General features: G+C 37.2%; 1 protein-coding gene across 8 annotated transcripts in view; it reads right to left on the reverse strand.

Moving 5' to 3' along the window:
- Positions 1-16,924, reverse strand: part of LOC124146687 (echinoderm microtubule-associated protein-like 2) — an 89,920-nt gene extending 72,996 nt beyond the window's left edge. For 5 of the 8 annotated variants that reach the window (XM_046517106.2, XM_046517109.2, XM_046517108.2 and 2 more), the window contains exon 1: positions 1,719-1,931. In XM_046517106.2, the coding sequence (XP_046373062.2) occupies positions 1,719-1,818 (100 nt within the window). In that variant the 5' untranslated portion in view covers positions 1,819-1,931. Of the gene's footprint in view, positions 1-1,718; positions 1,932-16,794 lie in introns of those variants that run through there. The other 3 variants (XM_048403713.1, XM_046517113.2, XM_046517111.2) reach the window with 2 other exon arrangements.
- Between the last annotated feature and the right edge of the window lie 64 nt (positions 16,925-16,988).

Below are 16,988 nucleotides of genomic sequence, written 5' to 3' on the forward strand. Positions count from 1 at the left end.
TCTGTGGATGTATTTGCTACAAATTGTTATACACCCAGCTACAGATGGTGTTCCAGAGGTACTGACAATGACTATGAATGTATTTGCTACAAATTGTTATACACCCAGGTACAGTTGGTGTTCCAGAGGTACTGACAATGTCTGTGGATGTATTTGCTACAAATTGTTATACACCCAGCTACAGATGGTGTTCCAGAGGTACTGAGAATGTCTTTGAATGCATTTGCTACAAATTGTTATACACCCAGCTACAGATGGTGTTCCAGAGGTACTGACAATGTCTATGAATGTATTTGCTACAAATTGTTATTCACCATGCTATTGATGGTGTTTAACGGGTTCTCAGAATGTCTACGCATAAGGTGACACATTTCTTAGCATCAGCTGACCTGTTTAACATGTTTAACTGCACTAGTCTATCCCAACATAATGATAGCCCCAACAAGTGCATTAAACCATTTATCCAAACACACCCCAAAATAACTATTGTCATATTAAATACTGACAGTGTATTTATCCTGCATCTATGCAAACTATTCCACCCATGCTATCAACATGATTCAATGGTTATGATCCAATACATTTCACATTCATACCATCAATTCAAATTTAATCATGCAGCTATTTTTAGTAACAACAATTTATGTCCCGATTACTCATTTTTGCAAATATTCTGTCAAAAATCAAGACAGAATGTCCCATAAAATCTTCCCTTTGAATATCAATGAGATCAACATTTCTTATGTGTTCGTTGAGACTGAAAGTGTGTTCTCTGCAGCTGAATGAACATACTATAGTGTGGAGTGACAGCTGTCAAAAACACGCTGACATATTCTGGATATTGGTGTACATGTATTTACTGTTCTGCATCTAGTTAGTGGAGAACCACTGCAAGAACAGTACAAAACACTTAGTGAGGGGTTTCCTGGCTCACGACAGCCATGTTAATACAAAAGAATAAACATAACTAGTGAGAGAGATTTATAATACAAATAGCACCAAGAATTGGTTCCTCATGAAAACAACTTTTCATTGCAGTACATACAATGCATAGCTTTAAAAATCTTGAAAGTTGTAAATTTATTTTCATCTACCGATATTTCAAGAAAATCCTGTGTAACATGTTTTCAAGTTAATGAAACATGTCAACAACTATTTGAACTATTTCTTGTTTCAATACAATTTTATATTTAAAACAGGCATAAATTCACAGTACACTTCCATCAACAAAGCAGTATATGCCATAAATTTCTCACTAAATGCCCACACCTGTTTCTAAATTGTGTCGACAACAATAACAGTTGTTAGCAACTTAAGCATAAAACCTCACATATTCCACAATATGATTACAGCACCAGTAAGATAAGGTAATGAAGATATCAGTGATATATACATTATATACATGCCTGCAGACTTTTTGTCTTGTTCAATCACAGGTGGAAGGTCAGGATAGTCCAAACGATCTCTGCTCATGGTACGGTTCACCAATTTTTTGAATAACGACATTTTCTCCTCTGGTGTATGTACTGATGAAGCACTGACAGGTGTTAATTACAACAATACAAACAATCCAACTATAGCCTTGTCAAACCTGAACACATTCCACTCTCAACATAATCATCGTCTTAGCATAATAACATATAGTCCTCCTGTTGCCTGTTTATGAATGCTGCTGTAAGTGCAGGTGCAACTGTTGTATTTGAAATATCAATACTTACCTAGTACATGGTCCATACTGGCTGTATCACTACTAAAACCATTAAATCGCTCTCCGGATGGTGACAGCGACTCGGCTTCGAGTTCCACCACCGGCAGCATGGGTGTATGTACCTCAGTTCAACATGCACTTCCTCCCAAACAGGATCAATAATCACAGATGTGGCGGGCAAATCATCACACAGACCTCAATCAATACAACCTCTCTCTCTCTCCATTCAACTGTGGTAAGCTGAGTCAAGGGGAGACAACTCTTACCCAGCCCCAGGCAGTTGATGGGATCGTTGGTGTGGAGTTCCCTCATTATAACATGTATCCAATGGGAAAAGATTTTGGCTTGTTGCTTTCAGCAACAGAGTTGTATTTGAGTGTCAATTTGTATTTGTCCCTTGTATTTTCATGGAATGTTGCTTAAGGATGGGCTTCTCAGATACTGTTCTCTATTTCGGACACTGTGACTAGCATCCCCTTCTCTACAACTGTCTTCTAAAATCTGTTTTATAATTGTTGATTAAAATCATTTTGATAATATCAAAACCTGTTTGCTTACATTAAAAAAAATGAATATAATAATAAAAACCGTTTCGCTTTTGCACTCGTGCATTTACATATCCCAAACCCATAACAATAATCATTTTCAGAATACATAATCAAATGTGCTTTAGGCCAAATTTAATGTTCTTGATATTCAAATGTCCTTGACATTGATATGACAGGTGACTGATGATGATGATTGATGAGACATTATGATGTAATACTGTACATCTGGTATATTGCATGGGAATCAGCAACACGTGTGGTTGCATATGAACTGCATAAATCCTGACATTTGCAAATAAGTTCATCTCATTTATTCGGACATTAAAAAGTCTGATGTCTTGCAGTACGCTTGTTTACATGATATATACTTATATATAAACTTATATACGGTATACATTTTCTATCAAAAGATGTTTTACTTGGTGTTAGCGGTCTTATTTGTGTAGAAACAAACCTCTATAAACAGAAATACAGTCTAGATTCAAATATAGCTTCACATGAATTTAATATTTTCCAAATAAGTAGGATACCTGACAGACTGGCAAACTATCATAACACATTGCAACCTATGATGAACAGCTCAACGATCACCACCTGTTAATCTGACAAGGGCTAATTGCATACTTTATGAACAAAAAATGTTTTAAAAAACACTACCAATCTATGTAGACACTGATATGATACATATCTACTAAATGGACTCATTGAAAACAATAAAAAATTTAACATCCTCTATATATAGATGTTTTTTTCACAATTAAGCTCAAGGATGTGAATATCTTAAATCTCATAGACATCCAGAAGTTACAACAAACCATTAAGACTCATACCTCCCTATCAAGCCTATGTCATATTGAAATATGCCCTGCAGCCCACTGAGGTCCTTATAACGAGACAGGGTCTGAACACAGCATCATGCTTCATAATGTCACAGCCTCGATCCCCATGATTTCAAATTGTATTGACCTTAAGCAGGAAATGGTCCTGTTCAAGAAACCTATTGAAAACCAAACAATTGAACTGCCCCTCTTTGAATATTTATTTGTGTTCGATGTCCACATGCTTCAAGTCGGAGTTCTTAAGTGCCTTCAGTGTTCGTGACTTTTACAATGATTTGATAGCAATCATGAAGTGCTATTCAAGGTAGGTGTGTGTCTCTATTTTGTGACTGTGGTTAAGGTAGTTGATGATGCAAATGTTGCAACATAAAATGAGGGTGTTTGCTTCAGCATGATGTAAACACAAATTAACTGATAAAAAAAGAAGGTCAATATTTTCCTGTTTGATGTTGTGGAATTGTCAGGTTGTCTTGTTTGCTGGGTGGTTGTTGTGCGTGATATTTGATGTTTGACTGTTCTCTTTTTCTTTACTCTTTATTATTCTTTCTTTTAAAAAATCCCCCAATCACAACAAACCACTGTATCGAAAAGATTAGTATTAAAGTGCAAAATCTGAATGCAATAAAATTTCACATTACTTTCGGACTTGTCCAGATTTACTTCTAGCGACCTTCTCCCAGAGTATGATTTTCTACAGAATATCTACATGAACAGTTGTACAGACAACATAATGTTGATGAGAACCAGCTACTTCTGCAAATTTAGCATCCTTAGGGGTAGGGGAGGGCATTGAACTTTTTCTATGGATAATTCCCCTTCAAATGACATACATATAAGAAGAGTCATCCATTCTTAAAACTCATAAACCCAACCTCGACCAACTATTAAATTCCTGGCCTTTGGGATTTGTTGAATAAAATTATCTGTTAATAAAATTGGATAAAAAAAACTCAGGTTTTATCCCCAAAGCAGAATTGATCATTTTTCAGGAATATTATAGGTAGAAAAAAGAAATGATATGTTTTGAAACATTAATAGGAAAAATAGTCTGACCACGTAGTGTGCTTTCCCTTAATGAGAAATTTCCAATGACTCAGGCTTCCAAACAACGCGAATTACAGAGTTAATGGTGGTAACCTCACGTCCTAAAGGCGTCATATTTCTAACTGGACTTAATGGATATGAATACTACACAGGTGTGACCTTAAGTTATCAACAGGTACGATGAAGGTGATGACAACATAACATCAGTGCAAGTTCTGTGATTGTTTTAATTTTCAACAAATAATAATGCTATAACCACCTCATTCTCTGAAATTAACACATTTTACACAAAAGAAACAGTTGTTAATTATAGTTACAGAATATAATATAAAGGAGCCCAGAGACTTTCTTCCTGATACTGCAGTAATCTAGACTTGCCAAACATTATAGACTTGCATGGGCTGTATTGGATATATTTGTTTCAGGGTCTGTATGACAGACTAACTCTCCTACAAGGGAGATAATTATGTTTTCTCGGACTCATTGATTGGTACAGACATACCTGTGACCAAAGTTCCCCCCCCTTAATCCATTCTACCACCAGTTCGTTCACAATTTCAAGATTACCATCAGTTTCAAACAACCGGCGAGAGGTGACGTATACAACAGCTGTTGATGTGATAAATCTCATGGGGCATAAAGATGTCACTTACGATTGTTCTCAATTTGTATTCATACTTGATTCCGATTGGTCCATCAGAGGTATCAAATAACAATAACATACCTCTCATTCAAAATGTTCAAGCTTTGCAAGAGGAAATATATATAAGAAAGTACTTCAATGTTAGTTGGTCTAAAATGCTAAAATAAGAATATGTAAGTAATAGAATCAAGAAAAAAGTGTACAAAATTATTCCCAGGCATCAAGAAAGATTGAAATTTGGTGCTCTTTCGTCATGGAAAGTAATACACAAAAAAAACATGATTGCAATAGTGAAAATGAAGAACGTAATGATAGCACTTTTGAAGTAAACCCTACATGGGACGCATCATTTCTGAAGGGGCATTGTGTAACATTCTGCTTACAAGTTACTGTGCTATACATTCTAAATACTTCTCATTCATGTGATTAACATTTCAAATCCACAGTAACAAAGTTGGTTCTATTCCCAGTTTGCCTTCAACATGTTGAAAGAACATTGTCCCAACATGTAAAAGCTAACGCTGATCCAAGAAGCCCTATGCGCGCTGATCAATGGCGACGATAAACACACCAGCAGTAGGATTAACTAAGTTTTCCCAGGATGCAAACAAACAAACATGCTCTTCTCCCAACTACATAGATCACTGTCTTGCATCCAGCGGGTCACACTAACATCACACTCTGCATCCGTACATGACACGCTCATCAAAACATTATTCCGTGGTTGCCTCGCATCAGTTCAGCTTAACTTCATACTTTTCATTAGGTCATTAAAAACATATTTTTTACTCATTACTTTTGAATTAAAAAAGGGTCGATGCCTGGCACTGATGATTACATCCATTTAGGGGAAACAAAAGCACTCCTGAAAAAACATTAATGATTTTTTTCATCAAATATCAGAAGTCCAAAGCTTAGAGGATTTGGTAATTCCAACACATAGATTCACAATTGTAGACACAGGGTTCACTATGCTACTAAAAAAAGGTTAAGCACCAGCAAATTCTTTCATATCACTATAGTTAATATGTCATGCCAGGACAGATTAACTATAGCAACATAAACATGATAAAAGAACCAGGTGGTCCTCAACGTTTTTTGAGTAATATGTATGTTAATAATCAATCGTTACCATGGTTACAAGACTTTCCTACCTTTAATCACTGTTGTAATATCTAATGCTTCTTGATCATTATTATTAAAGTCACCCCAGAGGAATTCCACATTATTTTTCTTCTTTTCTTTACATAATAAGGCTAGACTTTTCATTTTTGATCTTTGTAAAAAGTAAATATAAAGAACATGCTGTTTGATAGAAAGTACATGTTTGTTTCTAACACTAGTTAGATTAAAACAACTTGAATTCATTGTGCGCTTCATCGGCAGATGAGTTGGGAGTGTGGCTGGGGCCTATACAAAAGCCAATGCAGCCACCTCCGTGGTCTAGTGGCTAGAGCACCTGCTCAGAGAGAGAAAGGTCTATGGTTTGATCCCATGCTGCATCATACCCAAAGATGTTAAAAGATGCTAGTTTCTGTTACCTAGCACTCAGATTTAAGAGAATATAACAAGCACCAGTTGACCAGTTGACTTCGGAGTCAGTATACTGTGAGTGAGTGAGTGAGTGAGTGAGTGAGTGAGTGAGTGAGGTTTTATACGCTCTTAGCAATATTCCAGCAATATCAAGGCGGGGGACACCAGAAATGGGCTTCACACATTGTACCCATGTCGGGAATCAAACCGGGGTCTTCGGCGTGACAAGCAAACACTTTAACCACTAGGCTACCCGACCGCCCCCCAGTTTACTGTGTCCAAGTGGGGTCTGGACTAGTACAAGCAGACACACACACAAACACATGCATATACATGGACATCACTATATAATCTGGAACATGACGTTAAACCCATTTCACCTCACCTCAAACCAGTGCAGGTCCTCAACAACCTACTGAGGCAGATGACAGAGCCCACAGAACAGCTGATCATTGCTTAATACGTTCATCTGTCTGTATTGGAACATTTAGCTTTTTCCAAGGCTGGCATTTATAAAACTAAAATGATGTCATATTTCCAAATGAAAGCTAGATGTACATTTTAGTGTGTTAGAGGCACTTTCAAACTAATCTGCAAGTTTACTCCAGACGTATATCATGCTTATCATGCTTACAGGGAAATGAATCACTATCAGTAGTTTTCTTTGAGTGAGTGGGTGAGTTGGGTTTAACACCGCTTTTAACAGAATTACAGTTATATCAGGGCGTGTCAGTTTAATGTGGGAGGAAAGCCCGAAGTGATGCAGGTCTCAGACGTTTACCACTTTCGGTGAAACGAACTAGCATGGGTATGGTGCTGACAAACCTAGAAACATAATCGGGGTGAATAGGGATTTGAACCCACAATCATAGGTTTCTGGCGCGTCCAAAGGGACGCAACTCTGCACAGCGAATCGCGGCGCCTTAGACGACTGGGCCACCCATGCCTCTCATTAACCATGTCAACAGCATACTAAACACATTTAGGTTTACTTTTCCAAAAAGCTTAAGGACCACCCGATTCTTTCATATTACTATAGTAATATGTTAAAATTGGGGGGGGGGGGGAGGGTAGCCCAGTGTTTAAAGTGTTGGCACATCACGCCGAAGACCGGGGTTCAATTCCCCACATTTCCCGCCGTGATATTGCTGGAATATTGCTAAAACCATACTCACTCACTTACTCACGGTCAGAATTGGACGGTCCTTAACTTTTTGTGAGTAGTATAGATAAAACGTTCTTCTTTATAATAATTACTATATAACAGTGTCCAGATTGACAACACTGATGAGGTCATGAAATATGTCAAAATGCAGTGAGTATTTTGTAACGTTGATACTGACATTCATTTTTGCTGTGAGGAAATTGTGACCTTTTGTTTAATGGGAAATAATTTAGTGTAGTTTGAGATACAATATTGTATACTTGGCAATTTGTCTCTTTGTCTAGGATTGTCAGCGATATAACATTAGAAGGCTCCCATTAAACAACGGTTCAAGATGTGCAGTGACCATAGAAACAAGCCCACGAAGCAACCTTTAAAGCTTGTTAGGTGCACAAACAGAACACACATTCACTCGAACGTAAGCACTGATGCACAAGTATCTACTAGAATGTAGGGCTGGGACGGGTAACTCGGGTAACGGGGTCGGGTGGGTACTGAGTCAATCTCATTAAAATCAGATCTTAGTTCTAGCTATCGCTAAACAAAGATCTGAGGACATCCCATTACGGGTCACGTCAGAACCACCTTTCATCTGACCAATCAAAGCGTTGCTTACCAGATCATGAAAGTGACAGTTGGAATGTGTTTTCTAATCATGCAAACTCGAAAACGTTAACACAGTGTATTCCGAACGACAGTTACAGCCCGTAAGACTGATTTCTGTCAAAATTATCGTCTATCTTTCGCTTCCGTTGGATAAACATTAGAACGGAGGAGGCGTTGCACAGTTAGTGGGAAGCACTGCCATACAATCTCAACCATATATTAGACATTCCAGAATGTTCGTGTGTTCAGTTTTCAAACTTTTAATCGAGAACTGTGTCAACATATTTTTCAAGCGTGGTCTGAAATGGAAGTCACCAGGTTGAAACGAGTGCCATAAAGCTCGAGAACGCTGCTTTCTAATTGGCTGATGTCGACTTCTTGTTAGTCATTTCAGTGGTCAGTCAAAGTTTGTGAAAGGTCATTCTAACGTGACCCGTAATGGGATGTCCTCAGATCTTTGTTTAGCGGCAGCTAAAACTTAATTCTGATTTTAATGAGATTGGTACTGAGTAGGACCTGGGTACCCACAGGACTACCCGGACCTGTGGTTCGTCATGTGATATATTGTTTAATGACAAAAATCATCATCATCACTCTATGGTTATACTACAAGTCACTAATGTTTGCTTTTCTATCAGACTATACACCATTCGTTCTGACTTTTCACATGGTTAAATAAAGATATAACTTAAGTCAACTTCAGTGTATGCATGACCAGATTGTTTAATACATGTATCTAAATATGTTTTGCCCGGGTAGTACATTTGGACTCGTCCCAGCCCTACTAGAATGTATTATGATACTTATCATACAAATCCTAATCTTGTGAACTAAAGGCCAAGATTTCAATTATTGTAGGTATCATCCATGCATATCATATTACAGTCACATGACTTTACAACCACTTTCAACTGGGTGTTGTCAAAATACTGATTATTGTAGTCTCAGCATTCCCATCTACCAGTAATCACCAGTTTTTTACAGGTAAAATTAGTCTTGGACTGGTAATTCATGTGACTGCCAGTCCCTGTGGACCGGTAAAGTACCTCATAAAACGCTGTTGTTGAACAAAACATCAGCGATATTCATATAAGTATATTTTGTGAACGAAGTCAGCTTGTCTGTTACCATCAAGATTTCCCCCTTTCTATTTTTAATGCAAGGAAATAACATTTTGCTTTGCTTCGAGATTAAATATATATTTGTAGTGACTTAGTCCGAAATAGAAAAGAAAAGAAGAGAAAATTGTGACTGAACTTTGTGTGAATGATGTGTAGACCTAACTAAGTTACTTCAGAGATGACATCATTGCATTGAACATGATGTTGAAAGAATTAAAACCAGGTTATTTTCATATGATTTTTTGTTTGTTGAAACATGGTTCTGACAAAAATTAGGGGGGATTGGTAATTTTTATAGTTGCCAGACCATTAGGATGGCAGTTTCAAAAGCCAACAGGAACACTGTTTCTGACTGTACACTGGTGTAACATACATAAATATTTCAGCGACAGCCCTAAACATCACTGCAACGGAAGTACAATGGTATCTAAATTGTGATGTGCCAAAAATAAGCATATACATGTGCAATTGTGCATAATGCCATGCAACACTGACAAATATTCAGTTATAATATTTTCTAAAATATCTTACAATCAGCAGTATGACATCAATGTGTTTAAACAAATAGAATCTTCAAAATATAATCAATCTTGCACTGCCAAAATATCAACCATAAAATCTACTGTTAGTTGTACACAACATTAGTTCCTCATATTTGGCAACCATTGTTTACTGTGCTCCTTCACACTGCTTGAAACATGTCACAAATATAATCTTTCCTATAATCATTACTTTCAACCCTAACTGATTCATATTCAGAGAATATTGTTCACAGTGCATACCAAATCTCACATTCCAAGTACCTGAATACTGACATATATTGATTGCATATTATACACTGAATGTCAAAGCTTCCAAGTTCCTTATTTCATTTGAGTTATATCTAAACTGGGATATCGACTATATGTAGATACGGCCTTCATTACTCTGCCGTGGCAACGTAAGGCAACTCAGGAACAGATAGGCAGAGCCAACGTGAGTGAGTGAGTTGGGTTTAACGCCGCTTTTAACAGTATTACAGTTATATCACAGCGTGTCAGCTCAATGTGGGAGGAAAGCCCGAAGTGATGAAGGTCTCAGACGTTTACCACTTCGGTGAAACCCACGAGCACTGGTATGGTGCTGACAAACCTAGAAACATAATCGGGGTGAACCGGGATTCGAACCCACAATCATAGGTTTCTGGCTCGCCCAGGGGACACAACTCTGCACAGCAAATCGCGGCGCCTTAGCCGACTGGGCCACCCACCTCCGGCAGAGCCAACGAAAGATTTGACAAGAATCTGCCACCATACTTAATTAATGTGATGTAATTAAAACTACCAGGAAATACACTGTGTTAGCTTTGCTGTTGTAAATAATAACATGGATTTTCTGGATGAATTTGTATAGGTGTGTGCATCTACTAAATAATGACAGCGTGTGTGCTAATTAGGTATTGGAGGTTTAAATTGTATCATAATATTTTATGATGCACAAAGCTGTATTGTGATATATATCATGATAAATCGTGAAATTCTGTTTTGTATTCAGAAGCAATTTGGAACACCTGTGTTTGAACTGATTAAAAATTATATTATGATACATGTCATAGAAAGAGTGAACCTCAAGTCACTGATATACTGGTAATATCACGCATCCTTAGTGCCTCAGATGTAACATTATTTCAGGCCATAAAAAGAATCTTTCCAAAAATAGTGCCAAGGCACCATTCCTAACCAGGTTCTCTCAAAGTGAGCTGAATGTGTTTTTTAATTCAGACTTTGTAATGTGGTCTGTTCAACTTAAGAAGACTGTATGGTCTTAATGTAATAATATTTTATTGTTATAATAACAAACATTCAGGAAATAACCCCATGTTCTTCCATAATCACCAAAGCTAAGTGCAGATGGTTGTGTCGAAAATAATCTTGAAAGCATTACCTCTGCACGAGCTTCATCACTTAATCATGTTAATTTTGAAAAAGATTAATTCTTTATCTAAACGCTACATAGCCTACCAAAAAATCATTTCTCTCATCTGTCTTGTTTTTGAGAAGACAGCTTCCCGAGGCAAGGGAGTTAGCTGACTGTAAAAGTCCAGTTTCAACCCTTGCTGAACTAGGCTGGAATTTCTGGGCTCGATCGTAGCGCCACCAATGGCTAATACGAGTTATGTCCCTTCTATGTCCCTCCTATTGACCAATCAGATTCCACCCCACATATCACTTGCATTTGCTTGAAACAAAATGGCGGGGGCCAGTAAAGACAATCTGATTGATACTCAAAATCGTTTTTGCATTATAAAGGGTCTTATTTCTCAAAGTACATCCAATCATGTGAGCACCTTGATTAAAAACATGAAAAGATTTGGAAATATCTGTTGACGCTGAGTTGGAGGTACACATGCTTTGTAAATTCTGCAATCGACCGAAATCTGCACAGCAGTTTACAAACTGGATGTCGATTTCATTACGCGATTTTGATTGGACTATGCATAGACTCGTTAGTCCAGCCAAAATAAAACTCCATTCCTGCAGCCTAGTTCGGCAAGGGTGGAAACTGGACTTTTACAGTCAGTTAACTCCCTTGCCTTGGGAAGATGATGAGAAGATGATACATATTTTCATAATTAATATTTTGTTCACTGTAACAAAAACAGGCAACATTGGCTAAATTTGTCAAATCCATATCACATTATGATCCTACATATCTTTGAAATGTTTCAGCTTGCTTGGCCTGATGGTTTCTTAAACATTTTCAAAGTTTGATATTTTTACCAAAATAAAACAAAAGAAGCAAATCTGTATCCCATATGGTTGTTGCTTATGATATAAATGTTTCAGATTCCTAGATCTTGTCATGTCTAACAAGACAATTCTTCAAGATCTTTCAAGCTCCTCCCTACAGACGATCGGGAACTGGGTTCGATCGTGCGATGGTCAGACAGATGATAGACAATGTGACGGGGATAATGGCATAAGCACACAAGGAGGTTTGGTCCTGGTAACCAAAACTGTGAGTGTGAAGGTGAAATATCTCTAGTTTAAGAATATACAAAAAACACACACATGACAACACATGCAAATCTAACCTTGCACCATTAAATATTGGTGTACTTCACTGGGGATCTGTCACCTGTTTGTTACCTCCAAAAATAATAATCTTAACCCTATTGATAAGTCTTGGTTTTGTAGATGAACATATTTAAACTTATTTATCTCTCTTTAGTCTCGGAAATATAACACTCCATTTTTATGTGTGCTGGTCAAGTTAAACAATTTCTTCCAAGATTAAACAGTTGCCAGAGGCAAATACGTTTACCAGACGTGATCATCAGGTGGCAGGGCTATGTGTGCTTACAGAAATTCCAATCCCCAACTATTTTCTCCTGACAATGACCTGTCAGCTAACTGTTCTGGTCTTGCCACAGTGTTTGTCTTGAAGACTCATCAAATGGATTGGTGTGTGAAACTACAGATATTTCCGCCAGTTTTTGAAATATGACTGAGAAGGACACCACATGTTTGACACTGTCAAGTCTGAGACACTGTCAAGTCTGAGACACTGTGTCTTTCCTAAAGGAATCTCCACTGTAACTGGTTAAGTAATGTTTATTAATATTATGATTTTATATGTGGGAAACTTTAAGCCTCAACATAGGAGAATTCAGCACTACATGGATGTGTTTAGTGTACTGCTCAGTGGCTTGAGTCAGTTACCTCCCTTGCCTCTGGAAGCTGCATGTTGATTATAACAGAACATCATATTATTTATTTCTCAAACTAATCTGGGCCTCAGGCAAATATTTATCGCCAGTTTGCTATCATAAGTAGAGAAACTAAGATGTGAAAACAAAATTCAAATCAACATGATCAACACATTCCCCAATAAAAGTAGTCTGTGGATTCAACTACACCTACTGTATCTGCAATCATCAGTTTGTCACATTAGCCACTAGTCTGAAGCCCAAGTCATGTAAAATTTCATTATAAATGTATTCAAAATGATGCAGAGAGCCTGGTCTAGTAGACTCAAACAAGTTTGGCACAAACTGAATAATTGCAATATATTTCTCATTAGGAATCTGGTAGACTCATGTAGTAAAGATCATACCCTTACTAGTGGTAGTGGGACGATGCACTGATGCATCGGTGGATAGCGAGTTTTTACTTCACAATTCAGTATTGATCACAATCGCATATTATGTAAACAGTACCGGTTCTTTAATAAATGTTACACCAAATACTTATTACTAGTGAAAATGAGAAGTGAAAACGTAAATATTTTCATCCATTGCGCCATACATGACACTGACAGCTGTAAATCGTTAGTGGGCCAGGTATTTAATCATCCTGCCTATGAAAAACTTGGTTTACAGATAAGAGTAAAATGCAAGTATCGTGATACATATCAGATCATGAGCAAGGTATCGTGATACGTATCAGATCTTACTGTTGGTGTATCGTCCCAGCCCTAATTACTAGCAAGGTATTACCTACAATACAGGGGTAGAAACTAACATTTTTAGTCCACTAGTCCTTATAATGATAACATATAGCAAAACCCTTAAAAATGGCAAATGTCGACTTGTCCTTAGGATACCTTAACTATTGGGCAGTTTGGCAAGGACTACAGGACTAGTGCCAATTTCTAACGCTGCCATACTAGATATTCTGGGTGCTGAATCAGGAGTTCAATTGAAGATGTTTACAACTCAGTAACATCAGTTTTGTTTAACACATTTTCAATTTCTGTGACTTGTTTGATGAGCAAATGTGTGACAAATATTTTCTCTGGCGATTACAACAAGCTTGTTTAGGACTGACTCCATTCCAGTAAATATTCAAAACATCTTGAGCATTTGTGAAAAATGGAGAAAGGTTTGTCAGTCTAGACTCACAATCACTGAGCATGCCCAGAACATAATTTCAATTTGTGACTTAAAATCTGTCCATGATCATGATGCTGACCTCAACAACAGTGCCAAATAATTAAAATAAATTAGACAAGTGAAATTATTATTAAAACTGCAGACCATTCTCACAGTTTTCACTCAGTGCTTATAATGTTTTCACAACATTGAAAACTAAACAAAGAACTATACAACACGGCCATGCTGGAATGATTTTATTAACATAATCACACATAATTCCACAAGCAAAGCTAAAAAAACAAAATTCTCACAACATCAAGTTAGTAGATAGGAAGTGAAATATGCAGGTGTTGTGAATTTACAGTACATAGTTCATGCACATGCAAATTATAAACAGGATGCACAAAAACACATGCAGAGAACATGCAAATATAATTATAGACCTGTTAGTGTTAGTGGTCATAAGGCAAACAGAGTTACTCCCCTTTGATTGTGTGCGTGTTCACTTTCTAGTGAGAAGATGTGGGACCAATGGGGTTTATCATTTATAAAAAAGCTGAACTGGGCAATACATTTACATACGAGGGGAGTTGAACCCAGGTTTACTTGTAGGCGATGGTAATAGGAAGAGGTACCAACCGAGCTACCTGAGATCTCCATTTACTGAACACAAGCCACACACACATCACAATGCTAAACATATGACATTGACATCATGGATATCTTCAGCAGTGTTAAAAATACAGCATGAAAGGCATTGTAATGCTATAGGAGCAAAAGAGCAAGTGAGTGAATATGGTTTTACACCACTTTTAGCAATATTCCAGCAATATCATGGCAGGGGACACCAGAAATGGGAATCGAACCCGGGTCTGCGGCGTGACGACCGAATGCTTTAACCACTAGACTACCTGACCGCCCCTTAATTAAGAGTAGTTGGGTTTAATAAAACAGCATTCAAGTTGTATCACGTGTCACCTTGATGTGGGAAGAAAGCCCAAAGTGATGCAGAGGTCTCTGATGTTTACAACTTTAGTGAAACCCACAAGCACTGGTATGGTTCTGACAAACCTTGAAACATAATCTTGGCAAACTTCGATTCAAACCCACGATAATAGGTTTCTGGCATACCCAAAGGGATGCATCTTTGCACAGCAAATTGCAGCACCTTAGACTACTGGGCCACCCATGCCCCCCTTAATTTAGAACACTGTTCCGTATATCAATACTAGTTGATACAAAAATGCTTCCAATTATTTCTTGTGAACTCAAATCTTATGATTTGGTTTAAATATAAACCTTCACTCTATTAATATATAAATGAAAAAGCTAATTATATACTTATAAAAATATTTGTTTCCCCCCAACATTCCCAAACAACACAGGAAGACTACTCTAAATTTCAATAAAATTCTTTTGTTTGTGCCTAAATGACAACAGACGAATGTTGAAATAGACAACACTGTGGCAAGGCTAGTTAATAAACATATGGGCCCATCAATTGCTGTCAGACAGTATCCTTATGAAACATGCAGCAATTTTTTATCATTTATGACCACTGATATTATTCCACTGCAAAGGGCAATTGTTTATTGTACCATGTCTGTCTCAAAGAAACAAACAGAAGTCCACATACAAATCTTGACAGTTCCCTATTATCATGATCATGTTAGTGTCTGATACAAATTACAAAATGAAACAATAATTGTTGTTGTTGGTTGACAATATTTTCCATGCTTACATCATGTACATTCTTCCCTCGTTTAATTATTAAATAGATCTACTTGTCAATTTTAGTTTTAATTCCTATATCAATCATGTATATCAATCTGTAAACTTGTCTTATCATATATAAGATAGGATCTATTTAGAAATAATTGGCAAATGAGGATGACGAGTGAGTTAATTGGGATTAATGTCTTTTTGGAAATATTTCTGCTATGGCACTTGACAGCAAGCCAACATGGTGAATCTAACCACATCAAGGATAAGAATAAGGGTGCATGAGCCGAGAGTCGCGACACGAAGTCCCTTAAGTCAAGACATAACTCTAAGGGTGCATCAAACCCCAGCAGATTCTGGCATGGTTAATATGGATAATGAAATCATCCATCTGTGGTAATATAATGTCGGTAATATAAAATCATCTAGGTCTAGGCCTATACTGCCATGAGCATGTTCATGATAACATATTTCCTCATATTCATATTGATATGTATGTTATCATTCTTCAAATAAGATGTCCTGCAATATTTCACAATGTTACAGTGGTTAAATGGTTAATGTATGTTGATACAACTGCAAGTGTTAATAAGATGTCCTGCAGTATTTCACAATGTTACAGTGGTTAAATGGTTAATGTATGTTGATACAACTGCAAGTGTTAACGTCACAGTGACACTGCATCGTAGTGATGCAATATAATAATCAATGATTGGCTCTTCAGAGGTAATCGGCAAAACATGGTAGATGTTAATGTGAGAAGGATATATCTGGGTTATGCTTAAATAATACAGGTATTTTTACAATGTACGTGAAATTAGCATACATGTGCAGACACAATGGTTACAGTCATATATGTACCGTCTAAGACAAAGATTGATTATTGTGACACTGGCAGCTCTTTGAAATATGCAACCAGTTGTCCTGGAAAGGATGAAATCGGCATGCATGTATCAATCATTTTTTTGTCCATGTTTGCAAAACAAGCTAGGCAGGCGATGATTACATACCAACACCGTTAGAGTGAAAGGAAATTGATGTTGTTGAAGATTCATCCATCGCGAAGTCGTAGAAGACTGAATGTTATTGTGTATTACGTCAATGAAAGCGTGGCTTGTCAATTTCCAGGTACTTCCGGTACTTCCTGGTATTACGGACTGAAAAATATGTGCATAAAGAATCTAAATTTGTGTCAAATATTTGT

This window comes from Haliotis rufescens, unplaced genomic scaffold, assembly GCF_023055435.1.
Source record: "Haliotis rufescens isolate VD_foot unplaced genomic scaffold, xgHalRufe1.0.p SCAF_3, whole genome shotgun sequence".
Classification (NCBI taxonomy): domain Eukaryota; kingdom Metazoa; phylum Mollusca; class Gastropoda; order Lepetellida; family Haliotidae; genus Haliotis; species Haliotis rufescens.